We start from the raw sequence: 16,478 nt of genomic DNA on the forward strand, positions 1-16,478 counted from the left end.
TAGGTCTTTCGACCCGAGGCGGTACGGGAAGTCTCGATCGCATATTCAAATATTCCCAAGTAACCATAAGCACTAAAGCTTTGCATTTTTATAGCTTTACACCAGCATTCAAAGGCTAAATTACACTATATCAGCACATCAAGTGCAATTTTGCATTACAACAGCCCTTCGAGTGCTATGCTGCATCATGTTAGAATTATACCACTCTTTTAAAATGCAACTTGCATTCTATCAGCTTTGCACAATGCTTTCGAAATGCAACATTGCTCTAAATCAGAATAACAAATGCTATATTTTCTAAGCATTAAATTGGCATCACACAAGCTTGCTTTAATGCTTTTAAGCACTATGTAAGCACTACAGTGGCATTAGGCCAAAGCACATTAGCATTGATTGATGCTGAATCAATGCAAATTCAGGGCACCGGTTGCTAGAAATTTGATTCAAATAGGTCTTTTTTTTCAAAGATTTAACGCGGACCTGATAGGTTCATAGGCAGAGTCAATGTCAAATGTCAGAGCCACATATGTCATGAGTTCGATTCCAGGTCATTTTCAGCTGAAAAATAAAAAAAATATCATGTAGAAAATTCAATCCGAGAGATCTCCTCAATATGCATAAGCGATTATAAAAATAATTACAAATTTAGTATCATGGCCGAAAAATGAACCGAACAAAAATCCAAAATATTTTTTTTTTCGCATGGTCGAACCTCATTCGAACGCCATTTGCATTTTCCCAGCATTTTGCCCGCCAACCTTGTAGCATCAACCAATGCTATAACAGTGCTTTTATAGGGTTATACCAGTTTCTGCACTAATGCAGCAGTTAATTTCGCCAAACCTGGTTCACAGAGCTAAAATGATGCACAGAATCAAGCACTATAGCTGACGCTAGAGCAGAGTTGGTGCTAGATTTTAGTGCTTATGGTTACTTGGGTTGTTCAAGCTTAACTCATAAACAATATTTGCAGCACAACCAAGGGGTCCGTTACCACTGGCTTGGGACAGGTTTGGCTCATCTCACTTCCTTCCAACTGTTCGAAACAAATGAAGAATTCTGAAAAGGTTCCAAAGTAACCTACTCATTATTCTAAATTTGTCGAGATACTCCGGCTGGCTTGAACCCACAATCCATTGTATACCAGTCTTCCGATCGTTTGATGTCCTGTCCAATCCTCCCACTAAACCCCATATAAAGTTAAGCTATTTTGAACATTTGAAAAAAATAATAACACTTTTTACATCTTACCTCTTTTTCATTTGAAAAGTATACTTGTCTTCATATCGCAAAGTTTTCCGGAAATATTTAAAAGGCATGAACGGGCTAGCCTGGATATATAAAAAAAATCTGGAATAACGCTACTCAATAAATAAAGTCATTAACAGTGAAAAATACACGGATACACCTAAGATGTTTACTTAAATCCAGAAGGTTTTGGTGGATGTGTAGCATTCTCATTTTAACTTTTGGATATTTTATAAATTTTACAAAATTATTTGATAAACTTGAAAAGTCTGCTATTGAATAAATTTAAAAAAATAAATATTCGGCCTATTCGGTGAGCCGAATATTCGGCCTAAAGGTTACAAAAACCAATAAACAAAATAGGATAGAAACATTTTTTTAACATGTTTTACATATTATTTAGAAAAACATTTCAATCAATGCAAATGTTAACAACTTAAAAAAATATTAAAATGTATGGGTTGATTTGTTTGGAATTTTTTTAAATATTTACGATTTGCTTCACTGTGTAGAAAAAAAAATTGGTGTATATTGAATGGAATTGTTTTAAGAAGCGAACAAAAACATTTTGATTTTTTGTAATTTTTTTTAAGGAAATACAAGTTGTAATACAAAAATATCACTTTTAAAGGTGCCCATAAAATTGACATCTCTAGAAAATGTTTCATAATAATTCCAAATTTTGTAAAATGAAATCAGTCCACTACCCTGATCTGTTTAAACTGAGTGAATTCACGTCACAACTTTAAAGTAGCATAACTTTGTTCTTAGATGTTCAATTGAGAAACTACGTATACAAAATTGTAGGTAATTGATTTCTTTGCAACTTATTTGAAGACTCATTCAAAAACATTTCCACAGATAGAACCGGAAATCAAAGTTATCACAAAATTTTCAATCACTACACAAATAACTTAAACTTTTAATGATCAAATTATATTCATACCTGCAGCCAAATCCGTAAATTGCCAACAATCACTCTTCTTGTACTAACCGGGGGTTGACCAACATGAGAAAGAGTTTGAGACAACGGCAAGTGACCAACAACACCCACCTTGTGAGCAACAGCAATCGCTCAGCAACATTTGGGACCCGTAAAAGTTCCACGAGGTCCGAAATTGAAGGTTGGCTCCACCATTGCCACCCGGTTCACCAGGTGCAATCCTCGAGCCCCAAGACATCCCGTAGCAGCAGTTCCTGTTGGCCGGCCACCTCATCGAGTACACACTACACTGTGTTTTGGATTTCTTGACTAGTGTCACCCCTCATCAAAGCCGACCCGAGGTTCTTCGTAACCTCTGTTCTGCTAGCCAACCAAAAGAGGCCGCATTAGGCACACTCTCACCAAAATCCCCGTGACTTGACCAGGGATTCTAGGGCTATTGTAGCTGGCCCTTCTGGTCAGCTAATAGTAAACTGACCTGTTGCGAAGCGTTGATGTTATTTCCCGCAGCATTGCTGATACTGATTGCATTGGTTGCAGAGGACACTACTGTCTGCTGTTGACATCGTGGCAATCGTTTCGGGTGTTCTTGAAAATAGATTGAGAATCTCCAACATCTGAACAAATTTTCAGCACAAATGACAAGAATCAAATACGTAAAACATATGTACATAAATACATATATCGCTTAAGCATTGCGCTACAATTGGAAGAATAACTCAAAACTTACAAACTTACCAAGCAAATGATACTTTGCAAAACTAAAAATTGCACTTTAAGAACTTACAAAATTTTGAATTTTTCAATTTAAATCGAAGGGGTTTCTAGATAATGCAAGATGAATTTTCAAAGTGTTGGTTGTTGCAATAAAAGTTTTGGTTGTTCTCATGATCAACTGTGTTGTTACCAAAGATAGTTTCAAAAAAGTGATAGGGGAGAGGCGGGCTAAATGCGAGTATTAAGGAAAGCACTCAATTTCTCCCATATTACAATAGACAGGAGTCTGAAATCTATGCACATGAGCGAACATCTGTTTTTTATGCGTTAGAGCAATTTTTCTGTTAAAATTCCTTACATTTTTTGTGAAAATAATTCTATAATAAAAGTAGTCAAAATAGCAGATTTTTGAAACCGGCGGGCTAAATGCGCATATTTATGTTATTAGCTATATTTCATTTACACTTAGAATATTTTGATATTATTTAATTGAAAATTGTATAAACGGATGTTAAGCATACGTCAAGGCTTAAATTTTGGTGAAATTTTAGACATAAGTAATTCTTTTGTATGAAACATAGTTAGCTGTGCCTTATGGCCGTATTTCATACTAATATTTTGTTCATATCGTATTTTTATCGGATAGGTATTCAGCTCTGCAATTTTCGCTGTAAGATTGTTATTTTAGCGTAGATTTTATGTTTCAATGATAAAAAGTAAAAAAATTACAAGATTAATATTTTTTTTTCTTGATATATGCATTTAACCTGTCTGATATGGCGTTCAAAACCTGTCTTTTATTCCAATATCTTATCATTTACAACTTTGCCAAGAGCTTCAATTTGTTGAATTTCCGATTTCCAGATGGATAAGAAAGTAAAACCATTAACATTTTTGTGCACGAATCTGTACGCACGATAATTAAAGTTCAATATATTTTAACAAAACTAACAAAAGGCTTGTTTGAATTTTTATTTTTTTGGCTTCATATAACAATGATTTTTTTTCATGCCATGTGTCAAAAGTGTATTAACCTCAAACTGCACTGATTAGATACGTTGAATCTCTACCTATTCTTCAATCGGCTGTATGCGCATATTACCCAATATGCTCATTTAGGAACACTTCCCTCTATTTATGAAAATCGGCTTACTAGTTCTCAGCCCTCAATGCAAATAGTAATAATTCAGTTGAAGAGGTCAATCCATAATGAAGTAACTCCCGTACATCACATACAACATGTTCTCTTCAATATAAATATTTCCAACTCATTTTGGTCTATTGGACAGTTGTTGTATTTGGTTGAGAATGAATTGATCAACCTTCTCTCGCTCAACGCTTTACTCGGAAGCAAAGGTTGCTTTGAGGCAGCGAAAACGACAAAACCGATGATGCATACGCTCTCAACATGGCCCGCCTTCACGAAGCAATATACATTCGAGGCAGCGAATCCAAAAAACCAAACGAATGTCTCTCACTCATCTCCTGTTACATTCTTGAGGGAACCGAATTCAAAAGGCACAGCAAACCCGAGTTTCCTCGTTTGTGCCTGGATCGAATACCCGAGGTTTTTCTGCTGTTGCTATTATTGCAGAGCAACCGCACGCAGGCAGCTAGTGTTTTCGTTTCTTTTTCCTCCCCCCTCCTTGCTCCATACGTTGCGGGCCCATGCAATGCAATAAGTTCGATTGTTGTCGTTGTTGCCTCAACTTTTGCGGCGAGGTTGAAGATGTTCTCCTCAACGAGCAGTCCATCAAATTCAATAACGTAAATGAGTATGTGTGCCTCGTCTTCTTCATGCATCATGTAGCAACCGAACGTTGAGAGAGTTCGTTCGGGGCAGCAAACGAATAGTGTCTCTCAGAGCAGATCCTCCTCATGGGCAGGGATGTCAACCTTCCAGATTTTGTCTGGATCTTCCAGACTTTTTGACCTCCGGCCAGACTTTTTTTTTGGTATCCAGACTTCCAGATTTTTTGTATTTCTTCCAGACAATTCCAGACATTTTTTGATTGACAATGTTTTTTTTTTCAAAATTTTAATCTATTTTGGCGTAATTGACTACTTTAACTGACTGGGGTGGAGTAGAATTGTTCTAGCTCACTTCGCTCTAATCAACAGCCCAGTAATTTTTTTTCCCACCGAATAACTCTCACGAAGTTTGAATCATAATCGTTCGAATTCAGACGAAAACTGTCTACTATTTGACATTACTCGGTCCGAACGTGTATACTGGGAGAATTTGGAATCATTTCGTCCCGAACTTATTTCAACACTGGGCTGCGTGAAAAAGCAAACTTTCCAAATCAAATACTATTTTTGTTAACATTCAGCAGCTCTGTTGGTATGTATATATTGTGAAATTGCAAAAGAAATTGAAAAACAGTTTTAGACGTTTCTTAACCATTGAAAAAGTAGACATTGACTATACTTCAAGCGTCGTGCTTACAATATCTTTTACTTTTACAATTTCTCTTCCGAAGAAAAAATCTAAATCCATTTTTTAACCTGAATGTTTAGCATTACTTTATAGAAAGGTTTTAACAATGAAAAAAGGTTTTTCAATATTACCTATCTGTCATATCTAGATGCAATCTATGCAATCATGCAAATGAACAAAATCTTTTACTTTATTTTTTTTTCAATTTGGATCCTGATCACTTTTAATTTATAATCAATAGTTTTAAAACAATGAATCTGCGATCTGAAATAAGAATTTCTAAATAAACCTGGATTCCGGAATATAAATTGGTAAGCAGATGGTTTATATTCTGAACTTTTAATTTTTGATATAACGTATTATTTTAAAATTTTAGTATTGAAATAAGCTTCTAAACACCTGGGTAGGGAGGATAGAAATTCGCCGCATCATTTTTCATTGAGATAGTGGTTGATGTGTTTCGTTTTCAAGGATTTGTGATGTGCATTATCAACCAAATGCGTTCTTATTTTTGAAAAATCATTTATTTAGGTAGAGAATAACTCAATAACTGGATAGAGCTGTTGAAATTTTGCATTTTGGAACCGATAAAAGCTCAAAGTGATATCATATTTCTAATTTTCTAAAAGGAATGATAAAGCGTAATACAATAACCCAAAGAAAATAAAAAAAAAACAATTTTTGAAATGGTCGGTGAAATGATCAGAAAAATTTGATGTTCGGGCGCTTTTTTCCCGACTAGCTCAACACTAAAATGTTCCAGACATTTATACCAATTTCCAGACATTTCGGCCCAATTGTTTCAGACATTTTTTGAAAATAGGTGGCAACCCTGCTCATGGGGGGAGATTTGAATGAATGTATATGTATCCCCGAATAAAAAAATACGGTTACCAAACAGTTACTGTAATAGTATCACAATTATTCAGGATAGCGTAAAAAAACTTTTAGATAATGATAACTGACATCGTAAAAAACATTCCACTAATTGTGAATTCCGAAACGACGGTCTCTTGAATATGGCGTTAAGTTATGTTACTGTTAAGAACTATTAAACCACTTGTATGGAAGAACTGTTCTGCAAGCAGTTGAGATAACGTTCAAAAACCAATCGGGGAAAACGTATTCTGGTCATCAAACTGTTTTCCTTAAAGTAATTTTTAAAGTAATCTGGTAACCAAACATTTCCAGTAAAGGTATAAAACGATTCGACAAAATGTTTCGTCCGAAGGTATGTATACGTTTATTGGAATCATATACGGGAACATGGCACGCACACATGTGCAAATTTGCATTCAGGGTTTTCGGATCATTTTATGAAACCATTTTTATTTGAGTTTTATTTGATTCTATGAATTCGTTTATTGTTGACTTACATGTAAATGTCCATCCGATTGGGTACATATCGGCTACAAATTTAACCGCCCATAATTCTGGTAAGGGGTCGACAACAAAGGTCCGGTCATAGGTGCTGCGAAAGGTTGCTATTGTTGTGCATGCTCAAGCGGGAGCTTTGCTTTCCTTCCCATTTGGGCGATGGATGTGAGCGAAAAATGGACTGGGTAGCAATCGACCTTTAAATTCACCCGTCTGGCATTGCGGATCCATCTGCATGTGACAGAAACCTCCAACGACGATCCCATCCGGCCATAGCGAAAAAGTGCTTGTCCTTCGGATCACGATTGTGCAGAGAACTGAAATTAAAAATTAAGCAGTCAATTAACAATAAGGGGTATAGATTAGACCATTAAAACTTACGGGAGCTTCCGGTAGCTTGCCGACTGCTGGGGGCTGGCTCCTTATCAACCTTCTTCCAGAGATACGGAAAAGTGGTAGTACTATAACCTGCAAAAGGAAATATTTTTCATACAGTAACTGTTGTTTATTCGTTTTATCGGAAGAAGTTTTCCGGCAGGTTTACATACCTTGACCGCGCAATCTATCCATGTTTCCATGAATCCAAACGCATGGAAAACAAAGGTTCCTTAACCGGGAGTTAACGGATGTTTCAATAAACATCCGGTGCGTCGATCTGGCACTTACTATTAGATAATTACCACTGCACTGGTGCCATAAGTGACAAAAGGTTGCGCACAGGGCGACTACAGCTGGTTGGGCCATAACCGCCGTCGTTAAATCGGAAGATTAGAAGGAAAATTACCCGATTTACCACAAATCACAAATTTCGCGCGAACAACACAAACAAACTAATCAGTGATGCCAGATTCACCGAATTTTCAAATTTTTATTATTTTTCTGGCCCAATACTTATTTACAATCTAGTTAAATATTTGTTTTAATTTCTCTGTGTCATTTGTGATGAATGTAATAGTTTTCAATGTACGAAAATTATGCGTATAAATGTTCTATATGATTTTGAGCGTAAATCCAAAACTTGATCAAGATTTCAAATAGTCGAAATATTTAAGTATAATTGTGAAATTCGTAGTTTATTTCAAAATCAATTCCAATGATCATCACGGTATGATTTTCATATAGCCAAAAACGAAATGACAACATAGAAATCATTACGCGTTCTGATTTTTTTATTTACAAATGAACGTTTTTGAATTCCACTTGGCACCTCTTCTCTGCTTTGACGTGAATGTGTCAAAATGCATGAACGCTTCGGGTAATGGTTCGAGATCAATTTCACGCTTTTTAAAAAATTGAACAGGAATATTCCACATCCATAATTCACGTTATCTGGTAATGTAATTTTTAACATTAATGTGAAAGTACCGTTTTAATCGTTTCAGAGCTAAAGTTTGATGGAATAGTAACGTGTACAGAAATAATCACTATTTCAACAACCGTTGGTGTATCATATTGACTGTTCGAGTTATGATTTTTTCGTATGCGGGTCGTCTCCTGTATTACTATGCGAGGCCTCAAAGCGTGTATTTTGAGAGCCTCTGATGAGAAAATTGGTGAGGATTTCAATCACTGCTATTGGATGAGTTTATGCTATGACAAGCCTTATTAGTTCCAATATTGAAAGTGGCATTTGAAATTTTTTCAGATGATTTTGTCTGAAAAAGGTATACATTTTTATTGGAACCCCCTTTAATGTAAATTAGCAGTTCTAGCTGCCAGCTACACGTTGTTTGAATGTTTTTTTTTTCTATCATCATGTCTTATGTTGTGTTGTTTTAGTTATTACAAGGATTGAAGAGAAAATGTTTTGTTAAAAATCGATCGTCACATCCGATCGAGCTCAATTTAAATCTATGTGCTTTGTATTTATATCAATGTGTTGACTTAAACTTGTTTAAGAAAAATCAGGCATTTTTCCACTTGTCAGACGAACAGCTGATTTCTGATGTTTACATTAGCTAGGCATATAGTGGTAGGGTAAACAAAACAACAACATTTCGCATGTTCAATGACCAGATAGTATCGAAATAAAATTGGCAATACAATTGTAGTGGTTTTGCAAGCGCACCTTGGTGGGGAGAATATAAATTCTTTATTTCATTGATTGTAAATTCATAACAAGTTAAGACATGAATGTATGTAAATGCTTTTAATTAAAAAAGTTTTTAAAGGAAAGCATTGAACTGTGCTTATCATCAAGGATCAAAATGGCGACCAGTTGGTGTTTACATTTTTAAAAACAAAAACAAAAAGTTACTCTAACACAATCTGTCTCGGGAAATACTCTATTAACCTCCATAAATTTTTTTTCCCAGAAAAAAAAATTATGAAGGTTAATTTTTCTTCAACATGTTTAAGTCATTACATAGATATTCAAAGTTTTCCATCTTTTCTGCATTTTTTCGAAATGATAATCTAAGATGTTCATTACTCCTGAATATTAAGTCCGTTCCAGAATTCTGAAATCTGCTTAGAAATACCTACTAACAAAGATTTTCGATTTCCAATCCCGTCTTCGAGTTTTCAATGAAATCCGATTGATTTTGTCATGCCGGTTGTAAGGTTACGTTTTCGTTTAATTTGGGTAAATGGTCCGAACGCGCTTTCGATTTGCCCTGTTCTGCTACATGTTGCATTAGCTTTCGTTTCAGTTCAGTTAACACTTAACACAAAGCTTTTATTTGTTTGCAAGAAAACATGAAATCCGGAGTTAGATTCGAAAAGGTTGTTTGAGTCAGTGATAAAATTGTTTGTGTTCCTAAATTAAATACAGGAATAATTTTTAGAAATAATAACATAAATTTCCCAAGACATGTTTTTCTTCAGTACATCGAAAATTTAGCAAGCAAAGGCAAGCCATCATATATTGAAACAAAAAAAACTAATGAATTTTCAAAATATTGCACACTGCCTAATATACAAGAACGACAGTAAAGTCTGGCTCAACACCATGATGTAGTTTTTATGTAATCGCTTGATTGGTTTTCCTTCACCTCAACGCGGAATGAAATCACCTGCCCGGCAAAATCGTGTCGGTAGATCATTTTTTGGTTTTGTTTTGTTGTACCCCGCGTATAGGACGATTTTGGACTAATAGATTCATTTGGTGAGCATAGTCCACGAAATAGTTGCTTATGACACCTTGGGCCGTTGCGTGAAAGTAGAGCAAAGTAATTTAATTATTGTGACCAAAAATGTACTTTTATTATATTTGTGTGTAGGTACATATGAGCTTAACTCATGGAAGATTTGTAAAGAACTTCTGCGGTAAACATTTTGTTTGGTCTTATTGTCGGAAATGACTGACTGCTTTAAATTTTATGAATATAAAAGGCTATCACATCCATAAAATGCACCATAAGCGTTCCTAATTCAGACTTACTCGCTAAATTTGAAATACTCAGAGCCCGGCTACCTTTTACTCAGACGTCGCCACATATATGAAGCAGCCGACGGCTGATCTTAATGAACTCAAAAATCAGCGGAAAAATTACTCAGACTTCATAAAATTCGGCACTCATAGAACTCGAGTGCTTGAAGGCGACAACTGAGTAAATGTTGATCAGTTTGTGCTAGGCGGTCGGACTTGGTTGTTTCGTGGAGCAAAAAATAAAGAAAATACATGGTGAATATTAATTTTAAAGTTAATTTCTAGCTATTAATCCGATATTATTTTTATTACAGGGTTCTGTGATGATGGTCCGAATAAATTTTCCATTACTTAATCTTGTACGGCATAATGGGTCAAAGCCCGGGAGACGAAACCCGACGGGCGAAAAAAAAACAATAAGTTTGCGGATTTTTTAAAAAATAAATGGGTATGCACAAAATTTGGACTTTTGTTTTTCACCAAATCAATAAATCCATCATTTGTCTAAGAAATAACACAGGTTTTAACTATTCTAGCATGAAAAAAGCGGCCAAAAACCGCTTCAGAATCTTCGCGCATTCTGAGTAACCATGACTCAGTTGTCGCGAAAAGGGCTGTTAGTCAGTTCTGAGTAAAAGCCGTTTAGTCAGAACTGAGTAGGTGCGGTTTTGGCGACAACTGAGTAGCCGTGACTCTGAACTGAGTAGCTGAAAGTTAGCGAGTAGGGCCCATAATCAGAATTTTAAATCAGATTTCGTAATCAGAATTCAGAATCAAAATTGAGAATCAGAGTTCAGAATCAGAATTCAGAACCTGAATTCAGAATTAGAATTTAGAATCAGAATTAAGAATCAGATATCAGAATCAGAATTCAGAATCAGAATTCAGAATCAGAATTCAGAATCAGAATTCAGAATCAGAATTCAGAATCAGAATTCAGAATCAGAATTCAGAATCAGAATTCAGAATCAGCATTCAGAATCAGAATTCAGAATCAGAATTCAGAATCAGAATTCAGAATCAGAATTCAGAATCAGAATTCAGAATCAGAATACAGAATCAGAATTCAGAATCAGAATTCAGAATCAGAATTCAGAATCAGAATTCAGAATCAGAATTCAGAATCAGAATTCAGAATCAGAATTCAGAATCAGAATTCAGAATTAGAATTCAGAATCAGAATTCAGAATCAGAATTCAGAATCAGAATTCAGAATCAGAATTCAGAATCAGAATGCAGAATCAGCATTCAGAATCAGAATTCAGAATCAGAATTCAGAATCAGAATTCAGAATCAGAATTCAGAATCAGAATTCAGAATCAGAATTCAGAATCAGAATTCAGAATCAGAATTCAGAATCAGAACTCAGAATCAGAATTCAGAATCAGAATTCAGAATCAGAATTCAGAATCAGAATTCAGAATCAGAATTCAGAATCAGAATTCAGAATCAGAATTCAGAATCAGAATTCAGAATCAGAATTCAGAATCAGAATTCAGAATCAGAATTCAGAATCAGAATTCAGAATCAGAATTCAGATTCAGAATTCAGAGTCAGATGTTTTGAATCGTTCGGCAAAGAAAGTTTCCTAAAATCGCATGTCAGAAGTAATAAACGGGTTAAATTCATCGTTGAGCTTAGGCATAAGCATCAGGAAAATCTTTTCTGATTAAAGTTAACACAGTGACGTGAGTGCGGAGTGGTTATTTTGAGTGATATTTTTCGATAATTCCCCCCAGTAGGGTGAAGAGCTTATAGATAGTCCCCAAAAGATATCTATACGAAGCACAGACAGTGTGCGTGAAGTCCCGTATATCGGGCAGCCTATGTGAAGGGCTCAAAATTCGAAGTAGTTTTGCGCGCGCTAGTGTTTACGGGTACAACGTACAACAAACGGAACAGAGTTCCTTCGAAAAAAGAGAGTAAGCTATATAAAAAGCCCTCAGCGAAAGCTCGCTCATGCTATAAAAAGCTTACTAGAACTCTTGCTGTGGAAAGAGAGGAAGAGCGCGAGTGCGTCGAGTGGCGCTCCGGTTGCGCTTTGCGAAGAAAGAATAGAGGGAAGAAGCAATTGAAAGCACGTGTTTTGAAGTTTGGGTTGGGATTAGAGCAATCTAATTTACCTCTGCTGCTATTCTGGGATCCGGGTAGCTACGAGTTGCGCGGCATATGAGTGAAATCCTGGGTAAACCGATTTGAGCTGCTGCGCAATTTGACACACCTCTTGAGAAATTTGGTACCCTGGTAGTGGAACATATAAAACGTACTAGTTACTAGTACCCTCCTCCCCCCCCCCTTTTTTTAAATTGTGGATCTTGGGAGTGAAAACATACAAAGAAGTAAAAGTAAGAAGAACTAGCAGAAGAGCGCCATGGTTGGCGCACCCCCCGGGGGTGGGGGTTCCACAACACATGTGGATTCATCCCCCATCCCCCCATATATGCGCTCGTCGACGTTTGATGGGCGCAAAATTTTTTTGATGGTGAAACGATCTGGAGAAAACCCAAACCCTCTTCCCAACAACCCTTTTTGGTTTTCATCGTTAATTGAAGCTAAATTAGGAAAATCCTTGAAAACAGAGATACAGATGGCGATAGATAGCAGGGGCTTAAGTTACAGTTACAGAAAAAGATGTCAAGGAAAAACCCGTTGCACCAGATGCTCTGGAAGTCATTCTAATACAGACAACGCATGCAAAGAAAAATTCTGTTGCCCACACTGCCCCGAGGAAAATAATGAACATCCCGCGGCGGGGAGGAAATGTCCTCTTTATCGCCATGAGGAAGCGGTTATTCGTGTTAAAACGGATGAGTCCATCTCCTGGGCGGAAGCTCGGAAGAGGGTTAGCTTGCCAAACGCTAGACCCACATATGCGTCGGTTGCCGACGCGGACAATGTTCAAAAAGATAAGCTTATTGAAACGCTGGTTGCCAGCTTGAAAAATCTTACGGAAAAAGTGGACATCCTAATGAAAGAAAACGAAAAATATGCTAAGATAGAAACGGAATTCTCTATGTATAAAGAAAGAGTGAAAAATTATTTACGAGAACACAATATTTCGCCAGCTATGACTCCAACTAAGGAGCGCAGTCAAGCCACTACTCCCACAAGCCGATCCGGTACGACAACACCAGTTTCAAATCAACAGCAAGAAAATTTTCACAAAGCACTTCAACAACAGCTTCAAAAACATCAAAAACAAGAGCAACAGCCTAAATTAGGATTTCAAGCACCAAAATCAGTTCCAAAAAAACCTACAGTTACCCTGCCACCTCCAATGTCTACAAGACAAACAACCAAAACCAATCAATCGCAATCGAAAAATTCTGAGAAACCAGGAAAGCGAGGACCACAATCTCCGCTAGCAAACAAAAAGAAAAATAAAAACGCAAAACAAGAAGAGGAAGAAGAGGAAGAAGAAACTCTAGAAGATTCGGATGATGGAATGGAACAAGGAGAGCAACGAGAGGAACAACAAGGATCCCAATCTAAGGATCAGTTTTTTCGCAAGTAAACTGAGTACAGGAAATGAATCAACAACATTCACCTCAACCACCCAACTAGCTACCAACACTAAAAATACAAACAGGCATCAAAAACTTAAGGAGCTTCCAGGCCATCTGTGGCACGGGATCTCCGAAAGTGTAGTACGGATCCCGGGTAATATGTGGGATGGCAGGGGATCCCTCCGGGACGCAATCCTCATACCCGTCGAAGGTGAACCTCCTCCCACAGCCCAGATGTGTGCAACTTTGTCCCAAAGCCTTCGCCCCCCGTCGGCTGCCTGGCATGATCCTGGGACGCCAGATGTTCACAGATCATCAAATAACCATGCGACACTATGCGACCCTGGTGAAGGCACAAGCAGAGGACCCGCTCGAACTACACCAGCAATGAACCAAACACTACTTTTATCTCCGCCTGTTCAACCGGTCTACTCATCTCGACCTGCTAGGTCTCGAGGTCAACATCTGATTTTCCAATGGAACATCAGAGGCTTCTGGAGAAATGAAGCGGAACTAACGAAACTGCTGTGGGACCACCTACCGATAAGTATAATGTTTCAAGAAACCCTGACTGACTCTTACAACTCCCTTTTGGAAAATAACTACACTATTTATACATCCAAATTTTGTCCCAACTCCAAAAAAGGACATGCGGTCTTGTGTATTTTGAAACAAGCACCTCATGAAGTTCTCGAAATAGATTCCATTATTCCTGCGGTGGCAGTCAAGTTACTTTCCCCGATAAAAGTAACATTGATATGCATATATAATCATTTAAAATCAGGCTATCATAACACAGCAGATAGATCGCTTAGAGCATTGATGGAAAACCTTAATCCCCCCTTTCTTGTTGGTGGAGATTTCAATGGGCGTCATTTCACGTGGGACACTTGCACTAACAATATGGGTGACAAAATTTCGACATGGGCAGCTGATCACGAAATGGTTCCACTAAATGATGGCTCAATAACAAGATTTAGTCCAACTCGGGACTGTCAAGACACCTCAATTGATGTTACCTTTGCTTCTACATCGATTCTTAAAAGGTTGAAATGGTCAACCTATACCGATCCAGTAAACAGTGATCATGTTCCAATTTCGGTTACTCTTGACAGTATTTGCCCTGAACTACCTGTCGTAGAAAAATGGAAAATCAAAGAAGCCGATTGGGAGAAATATCATCTTGAAATAGGCGATGAACTCCTCTCCGTCTCGCATCTTAACGTAAAAAACATCACTCAAGCTATTTTCGAAACTGCTAAACGTGCCATACCTCGAACGACAGGAAATACCTCTCCAAAATACGCTTCCTAGTGGACTGTAGAAATCAGCCAACTTATCCAAAAACGAAAAGAGGCATGGAAAACTCTACTAAAAACTCTTAAAACGGATAACAGTTGGAATGATAAAAACGAAAAATTCAGGAAAGCTAGAGCGGAGGCAAAAACAGCAATTGTTAAAGGAAAAAAGAAATCTTGGGAAGAATTTGCCAGTTCTTTCAATGCCCACACACCAGCTTCTGTTATTTGGAAAAGGTTTGAAAAAATTACCGGTAAAAAGACTTACCATAAAAAGAGAATGACTATCAACGGAAATCTCACGGAAGATACTCACGAAATTGCTAACCACTTAGCCGATACATTCCAAGAAAGCTTCTCTTTGAACAACTATCCAGAAACTCTAAGAAGAAATACATTTTCACCTCCCCCTTTCATCGCTACCAACGAAATAATGGATTCAGATTTCTCAGCCATTGAATTGAATGTAGCGTTAGGTAAATGTAAAAGTAAGGCTGCAGGACCAGATGAAATCACGTATAGCATGATAACTAACATGGCACCTATTGCAAAAAAGATTGTACTTAATCTATTTAACGATCTGTGGCGAAACGGAGACTATCCATCCGATTGGTGCGAAAGTAGAACAATCCCAATACCCAAACCCGGAGATACCAAAGGTTTTAGACCAATTTATCTAACTTCATGCATGGCAAAAATTTATGAGAGAATGATAAACCAAAGATTACAGCACTATTTAGAGAAAAACAAAATCCTTCACAAAAATCAACACGCATTTCGAAGTGGTAGAGGTACCACGAGCTATTTGAGTCAATTAAAAGACATATTGACTGAACATCGTCAAGAGAGACAGCATTCGGAAATTGTTTCCTTAGATCTATCGAAAGCGTTTGATCGCACATGGCGTCCAGGCATTTTACAAGCTTTGGAAAAATATAAAGTGGGAAATAGAACCTATCAAATTGTTACAAAATTTTTATGCAACCGAACGTTTCGAGTGGTTGTTGACGGATCACTTTCCTCCGCGCGGCCACAAGAAACAGGAGTACCACAAGGTTCAGTGATCTCACCAACTCTCTTTATACTGGTCATTAACGAAGTTTTCAAAGTAATTCCAAAAGGCATCATGGTGTTAATTTATGCTGATGATATACTGCTTATATGTGGAAGTAAGTTCGCTGCAATTTGTCGAAAAAAACTACAAAAAGGTATAGATACTATAATCAAATGGACCGACAAAAATGGATTCACGATAAATGCAGAAAAAAGCTCCCTCCTACACACATGCTCAAACACGAAAGGTCGCCACCATTTCTTTAGAATGAGAAATCTATCGATAAATGGAACAGAAATTCAGCGAAAAAGAAATACACGGATCTTGGGAATTAACTTAAACCAAAAAGGAAATGCCAGCGCCCACTTGAAAGTTTAAAAAAAAGACTGTGAAATTAGGATAAGGTTTTTAAAATCTCTCAGTAGCCTCGGAAGTAGAGAAACACTTATGAAAATTGGTTACGCAACTGTGATATCCAAGATGTTTTACGGTTTGGAAATTTTTGAACCACACGAAATACTCACC

General features: G+C 37.1%; 2 protein-coding genes across 4 annotated transcripts in view; both read right to left on the bottom strand.

Annotated features, from left to right (window-relative positions):
• LOC129749953 (uncharacterized) overlaps positions 1 to 16,478 on the bottom strand; it is a 157,931-nt gene that overhangs the window by 66,714 nt on the left and 74,739 nt on the right. The window lies entirely within an intron of this gene.
• Positions 6,340 to 7,550, bottom strand: LOC129749973 (uncharacterized). The gene is made up of 3 exons (XM_055745136.1): positions 7,274 to 7,550; positions 7,107 to 7,193; positions 6,340 to 7,042 (listed from the first exon to the last, which is right to left on the bottom strand). Exons 1-3 carry the CDS (start codon positions 7,467 to 7,469, stop codon positions 6,849 to 6,851), a joined length of 477 nt encoding a protein of 158 aa, XP_055601111.1. The 5' UTR covers positions 7,470 to 7,550; the 3' UTR covers positions 6,340 to 6,848.

This window comes from Uranotaenia lowii, chromosome 1 (genome assembly GCF_029784155.1).
Source record: "Uranotaenia lowii strain MFRU-FL chromosome 1, ASM2978415v1, whole genome shotgun sequence".
Lineage (NCBI taxonomy): Eukaryota > Metazoa > Arthropoda > Insecta > Diptera > Culicidae > Uranotaenia > Uranotaenia lowii.

Bases quoted from the DNA above. Each gene is read 5' to 3' on its own strand.
- LOC129749973 (XM_055745136.1), bottom strand. From the start codon at position 7,469: ATGGCCCAACCAGCTGTAGTCGCCCTGTGCGCAACCTTTTGTCACTTA. The intron at 7,194-7,273 runs GTATGTAAACCT...TTCCTTTTGCAG, and splicing joins GGATAGATTGCGCGGTCAAG to GTTATAGTACTACCACTTTT. The intron at 7,043-7,106 runs GTAAGTTTTAAT...TTTTAATTTCAG, and splicing joins GCAAGCTACCGGAAGCTCCC to TTCTCTGCACAATCGTGATC.